The sequence below is a fragment of the Bos indicus genome, chromosome 14 (assembly GCF_029378745.1).
Source record: "Bos indicus isolate NIAB-ARS_2022 breed Sahiwal x Tharparkar chromosome 14, NIAB-ARS_B.indTharparkar_mat_pri_1.0, whole genome shotgun sequence".
NCBI classification, from domain to species: Eukaryota; Metazoa; Chordata; class Mammalia; order Artiodactyla; family Bovidae; genus Bos; species Bos indicus.
The window spans coordinates 69,924,479-69,947,851 of NC_091773.1; the positions used below are offsets into that span (position 1 = coordinate 69,924,479).

General features: G+C 38.3%; 1 protein-coding gene across 8 annotated transcripts in view; it reads right to left on the reverse strand.

Moving 5' to 3' along the window:
• ESRP1 (epithelial splicing regulatory protein 1) overlaps positions 1–23,373 on the reverse strand; it is a 58,382-nt gene that overhangs the window by 10,551 nt on the left and 24,458 nt on the right. For 2 of the 8 annotated variants that reach the window (XM_070802887.1, XM_019974038.2), the window contains 5 exons: positions 20,924–21,142; positions 18,310–18,508; positions 15,047–15,215; positions 3,344–3,494; positions 93–202 (listed from right to left, as the gene is read on the reverse strand). In XM_070802887.1, coding sequence (XP_070658988.1) covers positions 128–202; positions 3,344–3,494; positions 15,047–15,215; positions 18,310–18,508; positions 20,924–21,142 — 813 coding nt within the window. In that variant the 3' untranslated portion in view covers positions 93–127. The remainder of the gene's footprint in view (positions 1–92; positions 203–3,343; positions 3,495–15,046; positions 15,216–18,309; positions 18,509–20,923; positions 21,143–23,373) is intronic. The other 6 variants (XM_070802885.1, XM_070802889.1, XM_070802888.1 and 3 more) reach the window with 6 other exon arrangements.

The window sequence follows — 23,373 nt, forward strand, 5'->3', positions numbered from 1 at the left end:
GAGAAGTCCCACCTGACTTAAAAAACATCAAGATTCTTGATCTCTCTTTGTTAGGCCCTTTATAATTTAACTTCCACAGCATGGAGCCTTACCTTCTTTTCTGAGGATGATCTAACTGCTGGGGCCCTTAAATACAAACCCATTCTTTGGATAGAGTCCTGGCCTGGTCACTTGTGTGTACAAGTCCATCCTCGGTTGCATACTAAAATGCAAGTTAAAACAAACAGGATCAAAAGATGGACAAACTATCACTACAGACGGTTAGTATTTCAACTGAATAGTTTTACCAACTGAATTATATACAGGACATTAAAACCATAGGAAACAAGTTAACGCTGATACAAGACATCTACGTAACTGTGAATCTCAAATCGTTTCTTACTTAACATGTCTAAATACCATATAAATCTCTTCTAAGCGGGAAGTTAGATGAACATGCAGACAGAAAAAGAACAGAGTACCACAACATTACCAAACAATTCAGATCTTGTTAACAATACAGTTTCCATGACACCACAAGCATTAGCTATATTTGTAATATCAATCTAGTTCTCTCAGCAGTGCAGCAAGTTAAAAGCAGTAAGTGGCCCAAAGAGATAATGATTAAAGTCAGTACTTAGAGGAGAAAAAAAAATTAGCACTATTGAAAATGCAAAGCCACTGACAGCAAAGGTTAATGCAAAGGGCAAATGAAAAAGTTAAAGGACTAATATAAGGATACCTAAGAGCCCATTTCAGAATAAGAGGTCCATCAACTAAAGTAAAGACAAAGATTTATTTCCACGAACAGAATGATATCCTCATCACTAAATATTTTTATAGTAGTTTGCCTTCATAAATTCTCATTCTATTAATTTCACTTATCAAAATGGGCCTCACTCAGGTTAATTTACAAAAATGCAGATTTGATAGCAGAACCTATATCCTGCATCTTGCTTTAGTATCACAATTCTTCTCTTTTTGTAAATCAGCCCTTTCCAGCCCCTTCAACCCCAAATCAAATAAGGAAAAATTAAGTGGGAGTAGTTTTATAGAAAGAATTTTGCTGAGGAAAGGGGAACCATATATCTAAAAATTAAAAGTAACATTTATAAAAATGACATATGCCATTATTATATATATATATATATATATATATATATATATATGTTTTAAAAGACAGAATCAGAAACCATAAAGAGATTTCATTCATTCAAACAATTATTACCAAGGATTTGATATTATTACCTACATAAATAAATTATGTCATTATGTAGGATAAATTTTAAGTAACCAGAAATCAAATGAAAACCTCCCAATAAATAAGCAACAGCAATAAAGGCCCCATATATAAAGACAGACATAAAGATTACACTTCAGAACAATTTTTTTAAAAAAGTCATCCATTGATATTTTTATTTTGTGACAAAGACATATCTAAAAGAACCTAGAGCTTCATGGTGAGTGGCCATTACTAAAATAACTGAGAAAAGGCAAAAAGAATAAGAAGGCAAGGACTCTTAAAGACAGCAGAAGATATAAACTTTTATGTAAGAGTGACATGAAATTAGATTATATACAAAAGATTTTGAATGTATGCATTTTAACTACCTTAAAACTATTCAAGAATAATTTGATATGCTGAATTAGATAACTGAGGTTCCTATGTAATCCTAATTTATCTATCCAGTTCATAAATTCCAAGCACTTCAGAAATGAAGGCAAATGTCTTGAGACAAAATAGCTTTGCAGAATCTTTTTGCTTCTGATTATACTAGGTCTGCTCCAACACTGAATAATTCCCTAGAGGCTACTAGAAGATAAAATAATTTCAATCTGTAGTAGTTTATCTTAATTTTGAAGCCTGTAAATCTTTTAGCCATAAATCTAGAAATAACTACTATTATGTGTTTGTGGTTTAATGAATACCCGTAAGAAGAGCAGTTTCGTTTACTCTCATACAGTTTATATGTATGACCACTTAATGCTATTCAGTTTGAATGTAATAAAAATTAGTCAAAACAACTGGAAAATCATGGGAGAAAACACAAAACTCAAATGTATTCTCCATGTGATTTTATCTTTTCAATAGCCATTGGTAAAATTCTCTCTTCGTAATCTAGTGAATCAGATATGAAGTTTGGGAAGCAACTATTTACCATTCCAAAGGATTCCAACAGGTAGGGAAGAAGCAAAGTATCTGCTGATCTCTGAAAAATAGCTTATGTCTGCAAAGAATGTGCTAAGCCAAGCAGTAACAAAACATAACTTTTGTCCAATTTCATTCAGTCTTTCACTATCAGACATAGATTTTCTTCAATTGTCAAAAAATATCCCATGATGGTAACTTGGTAGGTTTGGGGCATCCCCACTGACATTGCTTTAGCTGAGCTCCACAATCCTCCACAATTTATGGATTTGTTGTTGTTGTTCAGTCGCCAAGTCATGTCCAACTCTTTGCGACTCCATGGTTCATGGATACCAACCTTGTAAACCTATTCTAGGAGTGTGAGTGTAACTGCGCCTGCGGGCAACACCCTTACCGTGTTGTACGGTTAACGCTTCACGACTTGATGATTAGGCCTACAAGTGCTTCTCAACTAATGACTCAAGCAAGGCTCAGCTCCAAGAGGAAAGACCATATTTGCTTTTAGTGCAAGTAAAGACTGCAAGATACTGATTTTTAGACATTGTAGGGAAGAAGGAGTTTGGGTCTAACCATGTGATTTAAGGAAGGAAAAGTATCCTCTCAGGTGAGATGAGAATGAGAAGACTTTGCTTGCTTTTAACAAGCTCTTACCAAAAATCAAAGAACAACTGATGGACACAGGTAGCGTTAGAAAAATGGGACAGAGTAAAAATCAGTTTCATTAGTTATCATAAAAGAAACACTTCCTACAGCTCTTTTCAAAAGAGTTACCATCTAAAGATTCATTGAGTCACCCTTGTTTCTTCCATACCAGGCAGAAAGGACTCAGACTACTTTTTAAATACTCAAACTCTATTTTTTCGTTAGTCAACAATTTGACTTTGAAGAAAATTCCTTCTTAGCCAATCTTATTCTAGATGGAAAGACCCACACCACTGTGTGCATAAACAGCTTTCTCAAAGTGCCCAACTGAAAGAGAGAAAAAGAAAAGCACCTAAAATTAAGTGGAAGTAATTAAAATAGCGTGGAAGAGCCCTAGATGAGTTTGAAGTAAGCACTCAGATAACGAATGCCCCAACTCTGGTTCTTCATAAAGCAAATCTATTTAAAAGCGTTTGTACACATGAGTTTCAGAGAATATCCTGGCTGCATTCTTTAGGCACATCAGCTTAAGTAATAAGGGCACTGAGTATTTTTCTTCTTCAAGGTACTGACCTGGTAACCTTGGAAGAAGTTAAGAATTTCCTTAACTCCAGTATTGTAGGCCAGGCCCTGCATTCTGACCACCGTGCCAGGCTGTGGAGGGACACCGCTAAGATTAGCAGCTGTAGGGAAGTAGCCAAGACTATTGGGCGAACCTGGGGGGCTAAAGGGAGAGAAAGCACAATGAACCAATAGAAACAGACAATGTCTAATATTTACTCTAAACACAATAGTTACTTAAAGAAACACTTTCTCAAGGTGACCCTTCTTAGAATTCTCAGTTCTCTCTCCCAAGGCAGGTAAGTACACCACAACTATTCTGTCCCCCGTTTCTACAAAAGCCCAAAGTTGGAAAGAAAGACAGAAGGGTTAATGCAGAGTTAAATGCAAGGTGTCCCCAAAGATCCGGTTCTGTCCGAGATTCTTAGAGAAGGAAGGAGAGAAGGAAACTTCTGCAGCCACTCAACCACAAAGCACCACTTCCAAAGCCCAGCTCATTGATGATTAACTGGCTAGTTACCAGGAATACTAAGGCAAGGAAAGTCATGAACGCAGAGGAATAACAGAAACCATAGCCAGAGACCAAAAGGTATACAAAATGATTGCTCCAAAGCACACACTGTTCTATCCCTGTATACAGCAGATGCACAACACAGTTAAGTACAGAACAACGTGAGAGCAAAGTGCTATAGCACCCATGAGTTATTTCTCCCAACTGAACTGAAAAAAAAAAAGTGTGTATTGGTAAACTGGAAGGGATGCATAACAAATTACATTAACCACCATTAACATGAGGGGAAACTGATGGTGGGTCCTTTTAGTGTATCTGCAACAATTACCGCCAAGAAACACAAGCCACGTGAATAACTAATCATTCTTTATGTAGTAACTCAAATGATTACCATATTATGAAATTAGTTTCACCATGTCCCATACCAATCTGTTTTTCACAATTAGTTGCCCGATACTCATATATGCATAGGGATTTTTTTATAAGTCATTAGCTTAAAAGAGCACTAAAGATCCACAGCTTTAGATTATTAACACAAATCATTCTAAGTAGGTAATTATCCACTTCAAAGACTAAAGACATAATGAAAGGGACTAAAAATTGAGATTATCTAGCCTACATAATCCTAACTGATGGGTTAACAGGAATGATACCAGATGGTGAATCCAATCCTAACCTCCATTTTACTAGCACAGTAAGCCTGAACAAGTCACTTAATTTTATTGTTTCTTAAATGGGAATGAAAACATTTCCTAGTTTCACAGAATTGTCCTTCAGCATCAATGACTTAACGTATCGAAATACTCCACAAACCATAAAACGCAGTAATTTGTTGTTCTGTTATTATTCTCACTCTTGCTATTTCCATCCCCATTCTTCCATTTCATCATATCTAAAATATGGAAGCCTGAAAATATTACTTGACATCAAGCTGCCCATAATCTAAGTCTCTAAAACAGTAATTCTCAACTCATCTGCATATTTGAGTTACTTGGAGAGATTTTTACAACTTTCTCCAAGGAGAGTCTGTTTAGAGACCAAAAGTCAATCCATGTATAACTGTGAGAGCAGAGAGGGAATGCTGATCTTTAGGGCTGAGAGGGACTTTAGCCATCATTCAGCCACACCTTCTTGTTTTCACAGAGGTAGAAACGGAAACTAAGAGTTAAATGATTTCCCGAAGGTCACACAACCAGTTAGCTCTTCACAAAACCAAAGAACTACCCAGACTTCTTACCTCCTAGCTCAATGCTTCCCCCCATACAGGCAGCATTCATTCAAAGCAGCAAGGTTAGAAATATAAGATCAATGCACAAAATAAATCAATTACATTTCTGTATACTACAATAGGGCTTCCCTTGTGGCTCAGCTGGTAAAGAATCCACCTGCAATATGGGAGACCTGGGTTCAATCCCTGGGTTGCCCTAGAGAAGGGAAAGGCTACCCACTCCAGTATTCTGGCCTGGAAAATTCCGTGGACTATATATACAGTCTATGGGGTTGCAAAGAGTTGGACATGACTGATCGACTTTCACATATATACATACACTACAATGAACGACCTAAAAATGAAATAAGGAAAGCAATCATTCACAACAGCATTAAAAGAACAAAATATTACCAAAAAAGTGACAAAGGAACAGCAAGACTTACACACTAAAAACTATGAAACATTGTTAAAAAATAGAAGTCATCAAAATAAATGGAAAGACAGTCCATGTTCATAAACAGACAATTTAATTTTGTTGAAATGGCAATACTCTAAATTGTATAGATTTGATGTAATAGCTATCATATTCTTTTTTTTCCCCCCAGACATCAACAAAACTGAAGCTAAAACATATATGGAATTACAAATGACCAAGAACAGCCAAACTTTCTTGAAAAAGAGCAAAGTATTTTGAATTTCCTAAAAACTTTACTAAACTTTGGTATGGTACCTCCATAACGGTAGGCAAAGATCAATGGAATAGAATTTGAGAAGCCAGAAATAAACTCTTGCATTTATGGTCAATTTATTTACTTGTTTGTTTGCCCATGGGATCCCAGTTCCCAGACCAAGGATGGAACCCAAGGCCCTCAGCAATGAAAGCATGGAGTCAACCACAGGACTCAACCGAAGTCCCTGGTCAACTGATTTTTGACAAGAGTTCTAAGACAATTTGATGAGAAAATAACTCTCTTCAGTAAATGGTGCTGAACAGTGAAATGTTCACATGCAAAAGGATGAATTTAGACTTTTACCTTACTCTGTATAAAAAACTAATTCAAGATGGATAATACACCTAAGTACAAGAGCTAACACAACAAAACTCTTATAAGAATATGTAGTAATACATTTTCATGACCTTGCATTCTATATGACAAAAGTACAAGTGAGAAAAGAAGAAATAAGTTGAACTGCATCAAAATTTAAAACTTTTGGGGAATTAGTCCCTGGTAGTTCAGATGATAAAGAATCTGCCTGCAATGCAGGAGACCTCGGTTCGATCCATCGGTTGGGAAGATCCCCTGGAAAAGGGAAAGGCTACCTACTCCAGTATTCTGGCTTGGAGAATTCCATGGACATACCAAGGGGTCACAAACAGTCAGACATGACTGAGCAACTAACACTTTCTACTTTGACTTTTTTATTCTGGTGATCCAATTGTTAGGAATCCATGCTTTTACTATGTGGCATGGCCAGAAACAAAACCCACCAAAACTTAAAAACTTTTGTGCTTTAAAGGACATCATGAAGAAAATGAAAAGACAACCCACAGACTGGAAGAAAATATTTGTAAGTCATATAAGATGTCCTACTTAGAATATATACAGAAACTTTACAGCTAAAAAACAGTAAGAAAAATTGCTCAATTAAAAAATGTACAAAGGACTTCAATAAACTTTTCTCCAAAGAAAACGTGTGAATGGCTAGTAAGCATGTATAAAGTTGCTCAAAATCAATAGTTAAATAAATGTAAATTAAAACCATAATGAGACAGCAAATCCACACCCATGAAAATAGTTAAAAGAGCTGAAAAGGATGTAAAGAAAGGAAAAATGCCAAAACATTGTTAATGGGAATGTTAAGATGGTGAAGCCCCTTTGGAAAACAGTTTGGCTGTTTCTGAAAAGTTAAACGTAAAGTTACCATATGACCCAGCAATTCTACTCCTATGTACATACCTAACTAAAGAAAGCTGAAAATCTAGGTCCACACAAAAACCTGAATGCAGATGTATACAGCATTATTAATAGAATAAACAACTCCAAGTGTCTGACAGCTGATGATAAACTCAATGTTGTATACTCCTACAATGGAATACTGCTTAACCATAAAAAGGAATGAAAACTGTTGATCCATATTACAACGTGAATGAACCTCAAAAACAGGCTAAATCAAAGAAACTAGTCATGAAAGACCACAAATGGCGTTATTCTGTTTATATGAAACATCTGAACAGGCAAATTCATAGAAACAGAAAATATATTAGTAGTTATTTAGGGATGTAGAAGGGGCAAGTAAAGTGGGTAGAAGGGAAGTGAACTTGAGTTGTTACTAATGGACACCATGGTTCTTCTAGCGGTTACTCTGAAATTAAATTGTTAGAAGCACTTCCCTAGTGGTTCAGTGGTTAAGACTGTGTTTCCATTGCAGGGGGGTATGGGATCAATCCCTTGGTTGGGAAACTTAAGATCCCAACACTCTGCAAAAAAAAAAGTCTCAGATGGACATAGTACCAATAACGTAACCGGTACTCAAAAGCTGCAAGGATTAAAAAACTGATAGAACCACAAAAGAACCCAAGGGTTAGGGTCCAAATGAATGAGTCAACCTAACACTGAACACCGAGTTCCTACAGGGCATGCAGAGACTGTATAAGCTAACAAGGAGACTGACCTTGAACTGCTAAGAAACCCTGCTGGGGCTGCCTGAACCAGCAAAGACCTGAGGGGAGGTGAGAAGAAATGAAGAGAAAAAGAAAACAGCATGGTGGGGGGTTCTCCTCGAAGGTTTATTTTCAAAAGACTACTAGAGCATCACAGTTATGCAGACACTGCTGCTGAGACTCAGTCAGCAGGTGACCCTGAGATCATGTTAAGAACCTTCTGGAGTGAGGCTCAGAGGGAGGGGATATATGTATACTTGTGGCTGGAGTCAAACACGTGAGTTATAAAGTGGAAGATCTCCTCCATGGGAGCACTCCACATTCTATGGATTTGAGTAATAACTCTCAAACTCAATCGGAGAAAAACTGGATTTCCCTGAGAAATTTATGACTTTCTTTCCTTTGAAATTATGAGTGTGCAATTCAAGTTTCCTCCTGCCCAAAGCCCATGATTGTTATGCCAATATTAATCGCCTAAGATTAATTTAATTGCCAGACTATCAAACATTTCCTATCTTATATTTTTAATCAAGTCTTAATTTATATCACAATTTTTTTTTCAAATACTCTGTATCCTAATACATCACTGCAAATTCTTTTTCAGCACAGGGAAAGATATATGAAAACAGTGAAGGCCAAGGTGTCTAACAACCAAGAAAACTATATACTCTTTTGAAAACAGTTCTCATAATACAATACTCTTTCATTTAACAATTACAAATTACTAAACATTGGCAACACGGATAGCATTCCAAAGTAGAAGCAGTTATAGCATGACAAAACAATGTGATGACTCGTCATATTTCTCTAGAGGACAGAGATCAAAAGCATTACCTACCTTATTAGAGAAAGAGGTTAAGGGAAAAGAAAATTAGAGAAGAGAATATACTCTCCTCTGAATGAGTCACAATACATCAACACATTAACACAGAAAACATCCTGAGGAGTCTTACAAAAAGAAATCTGGTTTCTACTTCCTTGCAAAATTACCACACTGAGTCTTGTTTAACAGTTATGAACGCGCCTAGTGACATAAAGACCCTATATTTGGAAAGTGACTGGAGAAACAACGTTTTAATCCTAGCAAGTGTAAAGGCTGGAATCAATTTTCATTTGGAAATTTCTGAACTAACTTGTTCATCTGAAGTGAACAGTCTCAAGAAGGCTGACTTTGCAACATTCTTTTGAGCTTAATACTCATGTTAAAAAAAAAAAAAAAAAAACTCATGTAGATGGACTGGGCAGTACACACGGATCCTCCATTTCTGTTAGCTCTTCTTAAAGGCTACAAGTCTCTCTTTCCAAGTGCATCTACCTCCTGGAGAAAGTTTAAGTAACCAACAAATATAAAAACACTTTGGAAGGAATAAAGAAATCTTTTGAGAATCTATTTCACCAAAATAGTAAGCAAATTTAGGTACTGTCAAATTGTTTGGTAGCTAAACTTAAATTTACTCCAATTACGTTAAAGATTACAAAAATTTAAACCCCCTACTACATTTATCATAATATGTTCCAAACACATAGTAAAGTTACAGACTTCTTACTCAAAACAAGAACTGTCCCCACAAAGCTTCATTTTACATTTGAAAACTACATCCAACACCAGAAATTATTTTAAAAGTAATCTTTTTGCTTGATTTAAAGCATAGAATGATAACTGATCTTACATATTTTGAGAACGACAGTTTAAAAAGTAGTATTCTGAGGAAAAGCTGTCGCTGAAGAAGCAAGCAAAACACACTGTGATCCATGCTATGTTACAACAATTTCCAGAGAGGCACATTTACAAAAGCTATTATTTTGGAAACTACTTTTGGGTTTTTGTTTTTTAAATGCACTTTTGTCTTATTTTTGAATAGGAACTGAGGACAACATTGAAAGGCACAATAAAAGGCAAGCAGGAGGACTCCACCACCTTCTTTCCCCCAAAATCACACCCTGTCTAGAGAAGCAATTCCATTCTAGTTTTGTGGTTATTATGGTTTATTTTGAACTTCAATGAAATAAAAAGTCAATACTCTATTAAATAAATTCATAGACAAATGTCAGTTTTTCTTTTAACCCTACTTCAGTGCAATAAATATATACCAAGGAAATGCTTACATAGGGCAGGGGAGGCAAAAGAGGCTTATTTTGTTTATCAAGATAGGCATATGTATTCTAGTTAAGTTTATCTGCTTTAACTAAAGTTATCAATACTTAAGGGCTTCTCAGGTGGCACAGTAATGAAGAATCCGCCTGCCAACGCAGGAGACACGAGATATGGGTTCAATCCCTGAGTCAGGAAGATCCCTGGAGTAGGAAATGCAACCTACTCCAGGATTCTTGCCTGGAGAATCTCATGGACAGAGGAGCCTGACGGGCTGTAGTCCACAGGGTTGAGAAGAGTCGAACGCAGCTGAGCATGAGTGCAACAACAGCATTAACACTTAAGAATAAGGCGCTTAGAGATACACGGGGCACATAAACAGCGACACGTGAAAGAAATGATGTCTGGGTTTCTGTGCTTTAAAATGTCCTCAATATGACGACACCAGATTGGCAAAATATTGAGTAATAGATATATTCCCAAATTACTTGTCTGAAAATTTCTGTCATAGGTTTTTTAAAAGCTATGCTAGAAAATAACATTTTTAAGAAAAAGAATAGGGGAAAAAAACTTTATATATTGAAATCAATTAAGTGTTTTGAGTAAAGTTTTTTCCTTGAAGTTAAGAATTTTAAGTATATTTTAAATTCCCTGAGTTACTCATTATATAAGGTCTTTAGTAAACAACTATTTCTTCCATGAAACTACACTGAATTCTCAGGCACTGACAGTATACTCTATGGCCCACAACAGTTCTTGCTTATGTCATTTAGAAATGACATTCAAATTGGGAAAGAAAAACAAAGCTGTTTCCACCAGCAAATTATCTGGTGCTTCTTTATTATTGCATTGCCTGATATTGCATGAATATCACATTTTCCAACATTCTAGTGTCATTTTATTGCACGCTGAGTTCCAGCTTGCATTTGTGACACTAAGTATTTGTTATAAAATAAAAAGACATTTTTAAAACAAGAATTCTTTCTTTTTCTTGGTCCTATCAGAAAGCTTTCAGCAAGTAAATCTGGCTTCCCCAGTGGCTCAGTGGAGAAGAATCTTCCTGCCAAGCAGGAGACATGGCTCAGTCCCTGGGTCAGGAAGATCCCCTGGAGAAGGAAATGGCAACCCATTCTAGTGTTCTTTCCTGAGAAATCCATGGACAGAGGAGCCTGGTGGGCTACAGTCCATGGGGTCACGAAGAGTCGGACACAACTTAGTGACGAAACAAGTTCAGGTGTATATGGAAGGCCTCTGTACTGTTTGTTACATGGCGTGTGAACCTACATTTATCTCAGTAAAGCAAAGGAGACTGGAACAAGAAAGCCAAGTTTTTCAAAACAGCAAATGCAGGCATCTCTCGGAGGGTTGGTATTCTTTCGGTTCAAGTACAAAGAATTTCAGGAGAGAATACAAAAATGACATGACAAACCAAGCACTGTAGAATGTTTCACTCTTAGTATTTAATGCTTGGCTAGAAAGGAGCTGATTTCACATAATGGGTTATCCCCCAAAATAAAAGGATCTCTCATCCAACCCCACCCTTTCTTGTGGGCATGCAAATAAAGCATCCCTCATTAAAAATGTCAACCACCCCCTTACCCTCTACTTTGGTTCAAAGTGAATATGTTATTAGTTATATGTCCTACAAAAGGTGAGGCAATGGATATACACAAGACATTTATGTTAATCCATCTTTCTTTAAATTATATGACATTTAGCTGAAGATCTAGCATGTTTCTTACCTGTGCTTATAGCTCTGATGCAAAAGAGAATATTCTTTTCTAAGAAAAATGAGAGGTCAGAACAAAAGGTAGGACTTTATGTAATAGGAGAGAAAAGGTGTAATGGGAGAGAAGTTTTGAGTGATAAGCAGGGTGGGCATCAACACTTCTCTTGTATCCTAGGCTAAGCTCTGGCATACCGGGTACCTGAAACCTTCTTTCAAGTGGAGAAAGAAAAAACCAATGTTCTTAAGCAGCAAACAGAACCACTTGTTTTAATTTCACTAGCTCTTCAAAATGCTGCTGTCACAGCCACACATTTAGACTGCTAAAAACTCATCTAGTTAAACAAAAAGCAATTAACTGGTTCATTGCTCTTTTCCTTACATGTTCCTCAAGTAATCCAAATCCTTACAGTGAGAGATGCTATCAGTATATTCTCAGAGCAATACCCACTGGAAGATACACCAAGTAGGAGGACATAAAATAAGAACAAATGCCCTCTAGCAGAAGGAGCCCTTTGAAGTCACTGACTTTGCACAGGGATGAATTCTGTTAGCTACCCTATGGCAGAAAGAGTTCATATTTTATTAACCCTAATATTCCAAATGTGTTGCACACAGAGGTACTGAATAACAGCTTGCCCAGATAAATTAATTAAAAACAGGTAAAAATCAGTATCATTTTCTGAGGGGCCTGCTTTTAAAAGTTTGCAAAATATGTTAGCATCTTTAAAGTAATGAACATATGGCATTAATTTGAAGTCAGACAGACAGCTTTCATTTAAAAAGTGGAGGGACAACATCCTATGATAAACCATAATGGAAAAGAACAAGAAAAAGAAAATGTGTATAACTAATCACTTTGTCGTACAGCAGAGATAAACAACACTGTAAATCAACTATACTTCAATAAAGTATTTTTTTTTAAGTGGAGGGAATTTAAATTTATTTCTAATTTGAAAAGAGACAAACTCCAGAGCTTCCGATTTAATATCCTGTTTTAGCCTGAAGTATACTATCTCCCATTTTCCTACACATCAGTAAATAAGCCAAAATATGCTTTCAACATTTATATTACAGAGTCTCAAATGCCTTACAGTCATGTGAGGTTAGAAATTAGTGGCGTTCTCCCAAAACTATGAAATATTTGATGGCTTTTGGAATATTTTTTTAGATTATATCAGACTTTAAGTCTGGTTAACAGAACATTCCAATGTTTGAACACTTTGTTTGTGTATATAATTTCCTAGAATGAGGGACATGAAAATTCAAATAATGAAACATAATTTCCTAGAATGAGGGACATGAAAATTCAAATAATGAAACATACTAGGAGTTATTTGGAAATATTAATTTAAATACAACACACAAGCATGATTTAAAAATCCCACTTTTGTGAAATTGTTCCCAAGAAGTATTTAACGATCAGTATGAGGTTTAATAGAGAAAGATACAATTAGATGTCTATAAAAATACAGGAATTTTAAAATTATGACATATTTTCATTCTTAGAAAGTTACACGAATGGGAAGTAACTTGTTAGTTATGGGAAGTTACAAGAGTGAGGTAAATTTGCAGATATTCCTCAGGCAAGAAGTCAGTGACATACTGGCAAGTTGAAAAAAACCAACCAAACATATGTTAGCATGTCACATTATTTACAAGCACACAGATGTGTATGTTCTCAAATTGATAACTGAGGTTACTTTTGGACTTAGAGTCATGTAAAATCTGACTCTACTTTTACTCACTACTTCTATCCTCTTAGACTTACTAAGGAGGACATTACAAACTTTAAAACTACTAGTAGAAAAAAATTACAGGAACTATTAAGCCATAAATCAGTTTCTCTTGCCTTTGGGGCTTCAGTTCCAGACTTACGCTCCCAACTCACTATGATGGAAACTATTTCTAAGAGATTCCTTCTTTTAACAGTGTCCAGAGAGCAAGGCAATGATGGAATTGGAGGCTCCCCAAGTGTATTACAGGCACAAGAAAGTGCCCCCGACACCCAGGGGCACAGAGCACCCCACTCCTGGCATTCTGATGGCACGAGAAAGGAAGACCAAGATCTTTCTTATAACCAGAGCCGCTACCAACAAGTGCCTGTCACAGGCTCCAGAGAAGCTGACAGATTGGGACTGGAGTGGGTGCCTGACACAGTACTCAACCAAGAACAACTGCTCACGCTTCTGGGCCTTTCCAAATTTTCCAGATGGTCAGCTGATGATTATCATGGCTTTCTCCCTGTTCTTCCCCAATAAAGAAAATTTTCAATATTTTCCATTTAAAAACAAGAATGAAAGTTTTTAAAATTCCTAAAAAAGTACATTTATTGGCTGCAAGCTTCAATGCTACCAAGATCTCAATGTTCTTGCTCCCTCTGAGGAAACCGTAGATGGAGAGGGCACGGAAATACAGCGGGACAGGGAATCCCCTGGTGGCCCAGAGGCTAGGACGCCACACTCCACTGCAGGGGACTCAGGTTTGATCCCTAGTCGGGAAACTAAGATCCCGAAAGCCATGCCACAAGGCCAACGAAATTCCCCAGCCAAATAAACAAGCAACAAAAATAAAAAGCCACAGTGTGACATAACTCTAGAGATCAGACAGGTAAGTTCCAGGCCAAAACCTCCCAGGTACATTGGTGGATGTATTCAACGCATCTATTTTAAATAGCTTGAGAAGGCAAAAACAAGGCCCTTATGTACCTTAGGAAAAAATGTGAGCAATATTGCTTGTGCCAAAGTAAAATTTTTATTTTAATAAAGTGAACTGGTTAGTAACTAAACACAAGACTTAAAAAAAATTTTTTTTGAAAAGATTGAGACTGAGAGGACATTCTATATCCAAGTTAGAATCACAGGCAATCAGACCTGGGAGGGACTCAGGGACTCCAGAAACATGGCTGATCCCATCACTGTTTAAGAACCAGAAAGGTTAAGAGAACTGCTGCGGGTAGAAGAAGAGATGAGACTGACGAACTCTCTCCATTATATCCTGTTGCCTCCAAGAAATTGAGAACAACTAAAAGCAATCAGATTTAAAATATGTTGAGTCCAAGAAAGTACTGAAAAATCTCATTCTGGACTTGTTAGTAAAGACTTAGAGGGGAAAGAATACAAGCCCTACAAAATTTAAAACAGCTTTCATCTATTTTGGGCTGACATGAATTCTTAAAAATGAACTGCCCTCACCACAGATTTTCTCGTTTTGTAATTCATTCACTTGATACTGTCACTCTTTTATAATGATTACTGGGCTAACTCACGAACAGCCCTAAAACAAAAGGAAAAAGGGAAAGTTGTATACATAAGTAATCTAAAAGACTATGCTGTCAATAAGACATGGATAAAAAAATAAACATTCTGGTTGTCTTGAAACAACCTTCTTGGACAGAGATATGTATGACCAGAAACTGGAGCCTGCCATGCTAACCTTCCATGTAGCGGGCAACATTCTTTTGTGGACTCAGGCGGCGGCTGTCAAAGGAGTCCTTTGTTCCTGTGAGCCTTACCTGGGGTAGTACGCCGTGTAGTTCATGAAGAGCTGGGTGCCCGCGGGGTAGTACGCTGTGGAGGGCTGCAGCGCTCGAGGGTTCAGGAGCACTGAGGGCTGGTAAATGGCAGCTTCAGTAGGAATAACTGCTGCGGGAGCTGGAAATGTGTAGGAGGGAGGGGACAGGCCTAAACAAACAGAGAGAGACCTTGAGATATATTAGTGATATTGACACATGGAAGCACTGAGGCCATGAGGTCGCCCTTCCATACACACATTTGAAAGAAAGAGACCAGTTCTGTATACCATCCCAAGCAACTGCCTTTTGATTACATAGATAATATGTAGGAGCAATCTCAAATCTCACACACTCCATCTACCTAAAGAATGGTTCTTAGCTTGAAATTTGGGGGAAAAAAAACAGTTCCAAGTGGACTTTTAAGTCTTCTCAAAATTTCATGACACATTTTTTTTTTTTTTTAACCCTGCTCCTAAGTGCAAGAAACCACAAACTCACTCTTTGAGGAAAGAAACATGGGCCAGACTGACATCTCGTGTAGCTTCAAACTAAAAGCTTTCTTTTTTTTTTCCCTTTTGAGAGCTATACTGCCAGTATGGAGAGAATTCGACTCTACAGCACAGCATGAGGACAGTCAGGGTAAAATACTATTCATCAGGACCGTGTGCTATATGCCAAAGCATAGACTGTGACAGAGCAAAGTGACCTAAAACAAGCAGATTATCTCTGTATTGTGCACACTTCGAGGCACCCAGAAGATAGGTTTTCAAAACTAATTGACATCTTCAGACCAGTGCAAAAAAAAAGAAAAAAAGTCAGATTCCTTGAAAAAGAACCCTGAAGAAATAATACGTGTAAGTCTTCCTGAGAGGCAGCTGATGAAAAGTGGATTCAGATTAGATTAGAAAGGACTGGATTTTTTGTCTTCTGGCTATGCAAAGTCTTTGAAGACAGCAACTCACTTAAGTCAGACCACTTGCTGGTCCCCAGCTTTAATGTATGGGATGAGCACCACTCTCCAGGACATCTGCACCCAACAGCAGAGATAACCGAGCGGTGGCCTGAATGTGGGGTCCCTGACTTCACTTTGCAAACCTAGGATCACCTAATATATTTTGCAAACAGCTGAGGCCCAATGGATAACTTTTCACATGAAAATCTCTACTGTCTTTGGCTCTTCTTAGAGGTTTCTGTATGTCTATGGAGATGAGTAAGTTAGCTGAATAAGGGTACACAAATCCGAGACCTGAGAGTGCCCTGGGGGCCTAGTGGTTAGTATTCTGGGCTTTCACTGCTGTGGCCTGGGTCAGTCCCTGGCTGGGGAACTGAGATCCCGCAAGCCAAGCAGTGCAGCCAAAAACAAACAAACAAAACCAAAAAACCCCAACCCCTCCAAACAAACCAAAAACCCAAGACTAACATATTGATCTCATATTCAATTTTGGGGTGCCTCCTTCATATCCATCAAAAACTGTTACATGTTAGATACCTAGTGTGTAGATAATTTTAAAATTATGACCCCTGGCCTAAAAAAGTCCAGAGAAAGGGCAAACAGACCTGAGATGCCTAAGTCATAAAGAGAGGGTCATCTAAAGTGAGTTAGCAGAAAAAAATAAGTGCAGTAGAACAGGCATCCCTGGAGAGAGAAATGGCAACCCACTCCAGTACTCTTGCCTGGAGAATTTCCACGGACACAGGAGCCTAGCAGGCTACAGTCCAACGGGTCGCAAGAGTCGGACATGACTAAGCGACTCAACCACCAGAACAAGCATAAGAGATGCAAAAATTGGTTCTAATTTTTTTAAAGTAGCAAACTCTTCCACTAAAATGACAAACAGCTGAATTTTAATTAAAATCTTTAGAAGGTAGTAAAAATATGGAAGTAAGTTTTTATGTAAAAATGCATTTAAATTTTGAAAAATTATTATTTTAGGGTTTGTGATGGGGGAAAGAGAAATGCAAGTCTTATGAAGCCTGTAATGACCATTTTTTCCACTAGGAAGAGAGAAGTAAAAATGTATCACAGTAAAAGAACTGGGGTTATAAATGATGGAGAATTTCCCTTATCTTACAATGCTTGATAGATTAGCAATAAAGGAAACTGTAAAAGTTACTGATATTATCAGTGGTTTATGGACAGGAAACACACAACAGATTGCATTAAGATATCCACTTCAGCCCAATAAGAATGTTTTAAACTTTATAGTCATTAGTGATCAATTCTTAGATATTCACCAACAGCAAGCAGCAGATAAATGGAATATTAGCATTTAGGAATTCCAAGGGCAATAAAGGATTAAGCCCTACCAAATGTTCTATGAAAAATAGTTTATCAAATAGGTTTATTGGTATGGATTCCTCTTTACTAGAAAGTGATGTCTTAACACTCCACATTTTATTGGAATCAAGCACACCATCCAGTTCACTTTCTTAGTTATCTTTGGACTATACTTTGAATGCTACATTCTTTAAACATACCCAACATACTTCCTAAGAAAAAGTCTTATTCAAAACTGAAAAGTTTGTCAGGAAATTCAAGTTTTGAACATCAGATCCCCAAAGGTTCCTTAGTCGTGAACCGGAAGTTGGTCTCCATGCTAAAGGGCTTATTCCTCTCAGACAGGATTCCAGATGGCTTGCACCCAGGTGCCAGTGAGCAACAGCACGGCCTGATTTAAGCACTGATCCTGTGATCCAATGGTAACTTTGGCTAATTCATTTACGCATTTTAGTTTTTACTAAGCTGCTCATTACAGATATCCCGGAGAGCAAGAGAGATGCTCTTCAGGTTATCTTTCCCCCAAAATACTTAATGCTCAAAAAATTAAAAATGCAAAATGGGCATCAAATCACCCTTTGCTTTAAAAAAAAAAAACAAAACCCACAATATGTTGCGGGAAAAAAACAAAAAGGATCTGTTATATTTATTTTACCTTTAAATGCGTATTAAAATATCTACATAGCCAGGTTGCCTCCCAGAGTCAGTGCTTATCTTGAGCACACTAAGCTTCAGAAATCAAGTGCTTATCACTGGAAAAGCAAGAATATAATTTGAAAGGAGGTATATGTAGCATCTCTAATTATGGGTGTCCACAACCAAGGTCTTAAATGATTACCAGATACTACCGATTCCAGATGGGAAAGCCTTATGTAACCACCTCACCTGCCTTAGAAAGAACCAGGGGCACAGAAAGTTATGAAAGCAGCTTAAGCACCTACCAGCATACAGCGTAGAATAGCGCCAAGACCCAAGAAAAACTTACATGGTAACTTACATGGCGGTGGGGATAAGCCATTTCGATTTAAAGTGCCCCCCATTAACACAAAGTTCATCTCCTCAGCTGAACACTGAAAGACTTCAACATATCTGTCCTTCATGGTTTTTTTATGACACTTCTGTGCAGCCATAAATGCTCTGTCCGCAGACTTCATCTGGATAAAGGCATCTCCTGACGGGCGGCCCTGAGCGCGTAAGGAAGAATAAAAACAAAAGGAGACTGTCTCCTTCAACAAGGAAGTGGTTGCTTACAAAACATGCACAGTGACAATCACCCATGGTATAGACATTTTAGCCACAAAATCTGGGTGACAGTAAGATCTACTGAAACCTGACTTATGTTTCATCACCTAATCAACAGAATTGCCCACAAAACCTTGAAGAAATAAGTTTTGAGAGCTCATAGCTGAAAGTGATCCTTTTTGGGTTTTTATCAACTAGAATTAGATTTATGGGTCTTTGAAAGGGTCTCCTTGTGACTGTGGTTTCAAACTATAGGATTGTACACTGGGTTTTTCCCTTTCTGAAAAATCTGATTAAATCTCACTCAACTGAGAAAAGCTAGTAACAGAACCAGTATTAGAGCCTTACCCATCCTCCTACATGAAAATGAACAAACCAGTGTTCTCTATGGGCTCTCAAGTGTGTCCCTCACTGACCTGTAACATCCCTTTTCCTCCTCCCTGAAGCCTGCCTAGATTGGGGTGTGGCCTGTAGACAGGAAGAAGGGGAGGAGCTGGGGTTGCAGAGCATGGCGAAGGGTGGCCAGAGCTGGAGCACCAGCACTGCGCGGGAGCCCTTCTCTCACCTCTTCCTTTGCATCTCCATTTTAAACCTTGGCCAACAGGTATTTACAGACATTTCCTCTGTTACTAACAGCTTACTAAAAATCCTATTTAAAACAAAGCTGGTGGATCTCTGCGACACAGGACCAGAATGCCTTAGTCTTATTTAGCATAGACATTTTATGGCAGAGAAAGAAAGATACAACTGGCTTATAAGACTCCTTTTTTTATTTTATGGGTTTCTTTAAAGTCTCTAAGGGACTAGTTATGGCAAATGATTACCATGCAAGTTACCATCAGAGTTACCATACCAGGGAAATTAAGGACACCAGGGAAACCCAGTCCAAGATGGAAAACTAACATCTTCGAGGCAGCTAAGAGCTTGTCCATCATCAAAGAAGCACTTCTCCCAGGTGCAATCACAGTAGGTCACAAGGGTCAATGAGAGGCCAATCTGTCCATGGTTGTTAATCAAAGAGTAACAACAGCCCCTAGATTACTAGAAATGGTGACTCAGAACCCAAACAATTTTCTGGTGATGCTGAATTGTGGGGAATTTGATTCAAAAGGCCTCCCATCAGAGAAACATGCTGAAAGGAGTCCTAGTTGGATAAAAAGTTACATAGCTCAAAAGTGACGTGAGAGTGAGCACGTGTTAGTGTGGCGCATTAACAAGGGACTCCGTGTCTTCTGGTTCCCTATACCCAGTGGCATGCACTTTCCAGTGAGACAGGACTATGGCTATGAATGTGACCCATCTTCATAAGAAAACAGAAAGTGGGGAACTAGCAGTTTAGAAAAAGTGGGTATTTCTAATACAAACCTATATTCAGACTATAATGCACAGAAAACATATTTTCAAAAATTAATACAACTTGGCTTTTTAATAAACAGTTCCAAAACGTTCATTAGAATTACATGCTATATGGGTATTTAGAGTTCTGTACGATAACACAACATACTGGCAAATTGCCCAGCAACTAATATAATTAATTTTATTTAAAGAGCAAGAGATACCAAGCCGAGACCTATTTTTAATACACTTAGAATATATATTGCATACTATACGAATCTGGCTAGATTTTCCACAGAGGATTCTCAACAACTATGGCGCTAATGGTAAAGACCCGCCTGCCAAAGCAGGAGACGTAAGAGACGCAGGTTTGACCCCTGGCTCAGGAAGATCCCCTGGAGGAGGGCATGGCAACTCGCTCCAGTGTTCTTGACTGGAGAATCCCATGGACATATCCCATGGCGAGCTGAAGTTGGGTGGGTTGCAAAGAATTGGACACGAATGAAATGACTTAGCACACACACAAATACACCAATACACTTGAATGTCTTTTATGATCACATACTGTTCCAAGTGGTATAGACACAAGTTCTTTCTGAGTTTGCACTCTACTAAATGTGATTTGATAGCTACATGAAATAAGCCATTTCTAAATCATCTATGGATACAAAATACTTGGGAGCACAGACATGTTCATTGCTTAATGTTGTCTATGATTGCTTTCTCACTCCAGCAGAATTCAGTAGTTGCAGTAGTAAAATGCTGATATCATCTTTTTCTCCGACCTGATGCTATTGATGACTTGGTGGACGTATGTGATAATGAAATCAGAGCTGAATCTGAATTACTGTACCAACTCCAGCATTCTTTCTGGAGCTCATCTTAAAAGATCTCTTGCATTTATAGTTAAATTTTTCCTGCAAAACTTACTATACAAACAGATGAACAATTGTTACTTGTTTACTGAAGAGTGTCTTTAATAAGAAGCAGCAAATCAGTTTTCCAGTAAGTGATTTTCTTACCTGATGGTTCAATACCATGTGGACCCCATGAGTTCGGATATCGGTGGAAAACTCCCCCAGGAAGTCAAGGATATCCTCAATTGTGGCTGCATAGGGAAGACCTCGAAGGCGTATACAGTCTCTAATGTTTGTAGGGGGCACAAACTGCTGAGGTAGTACTGGAATAATGGGAGGGGTTGGAAGTGGAATGAGAGGAGCCGAGGAGAATCGATTCAGCACCTGTGCTCAAAGCAAAACAGAAGTCATTTAGAGCTTTGCTACTGCAATGCTGCCTGCAGGCCAGGGCTGGCGTCCCTGGGGAATGGCTAGAAATGCATCCTCTCAGCTCCACCCCAACCCGGTCCATATGGGTCTGCAATTTAACAAGATCCCCGGGTGATCAACCAGCATAGTAAAGTTTGAGAAGCACTCATAGAGAAAGTCGTTCATGGTTTTCAGCTGGGAGATCGTGAGCCCACTTTTGTTAGAGGCATTCTGAGGTATATGCCACACACAACACAATGAACTTAGATTAAGGACTTTTTTTTTCCCCTCCCTCCCCATACCAACCCTCTGGGTCATCTCAGTGCACCAGCCCTGAGCACCCTGTATCATGCATCGAACCTGGACTGGCGATTAGTTTCACATATGATAATATACATGTTTCAATGCCATTCTCCCAAATCATCCCACCCTCACCCTCTCCCACAGACAAATGCATCACTATCTGCTTTGAGAAAGTACTCAAGTCTGCTGCTTTTCAGGACATATTGTTAAAATGTGGACTTATGGACAACCTATTAGATTTCATTTCATTAAATAGTGCTGTCAATATTATCTTCACATTCCACCTCCAAACCCAAGACTATAAAGAAAACGACCCAGTAAAGGAACCACAGGTCAAATAGTGACTCAATTACATTAAAATATGTCACATTTATAATGATATGTAAAGCAGAATGCCTGGATAACATAAACCTGAAAAAAAAATCTATTAGTGAAAATAAAAAATCAATTTCCATATGAATTCGAGACAGTGGCAAAAGAGAGGATCCTATCTTTTAAATTCATGGAATTCAGCTCTCTTGAGAATGGATGAGAGGTCAGGTACATTTTGGAATGGAGAAAGAATTGCTCCCAGGCAAAACTCATGTTACAAGGTTGTTGTCTACTTTTGTTGTAGTTTAGCGTATGCCTAAATGCCATGTGTGGAATCCCCAAGATTTCTGAGCCATTTACCACTGTAGCCTTTATCAGCTCATGCGGTGGTGGTCTATTCGCTAAGTCATGTCTGACTCTTGGGACCCCATGGACTGTAGCCCACCAGGCTCCTCTGTCCATGGGATTCTCCAGGCAAGAATACTGGAGTGGGTTGCCATTTCCTTCTCCAGGGGATCTTCCCAACCCAGGAATTGAACCCAGGTCTCCTGCATTGCAGGCAGATTCTTTACCGACTGAGCTATGAGAGAAGCCCAACTAGTTACCAGCTCATAACTAAAAATATAAGACAATCCATGAACTCCCCCCAGACTGCCCTAACTTCCTCACTCACAGCCTGTCCAATTGCTAGGTGAATAAGAGGTGACAATAATAAAAAGTAAACACAACACAGCCAAAGAGAAAGCAAGACTTTAAGAAAATATACAAACAATCCAGACACAGTACAAACATTAGGGGGAAGACCATGAATAGAAAACAAATGTGGTTATAAACAAACTTGGGACAGGAAATGGTCTAGCACCTACAGTACCTGCCAAATAGAAGGTGAGTAAAAAGTTCCTAAGTGATTATTAGTAACAAAGAAAGCAGAAAGTCTAAGACTACTTCAGTACATATTAAAATAAATTATTAGAGATGGGAGGCAGGAAAGAGAAAACTTCCCACTACACTCAAAACCACCTATGGCAAAGTCATAGAGATAGCACACTCTACATCCAAGCCAATAAACAAACAGTAGCTGGAGAAGACAGCGGCACCCCACTCTAGTACTCTTGCCTGGAAAATCCCATGGATGGAGGAGCCTGGTGGGCTGCAGTTCATGGGGTCATTGAGGGTCAGACACGACTGAGCGACTTCACTTTCCCTTTTCACTTTCATGCATTGGAGAAGGAAATGGTAACCCACTCCAGTGTTCTTGCCTGGAGAATCCCAGGGACGGGGGAGCCTGGTGGGCTGCCATCTATGGGGTCGCACAGAGTCGGACACGACTGAAGTGACTTAGCAGCAGTAGCAGCAGCAGCAGCCAAGGCTCTGGGGTAATACATTCTAGGGGATGATTTCCATGAAACAGTTCTTTTGAATTAAAGATCTAAAATAAAAATTTCACCCCCCGCCCTCTAGTTTGGGCAGGATGTTTTAAGCCTTGAACATGCTCAGCATATTTTAGAGATTCAGAATTTATGATACTCACTTTCAATAAGTACAATTGATTATACTACAAGTATGCTCATAGTTTAAGATTCAAGAGCACC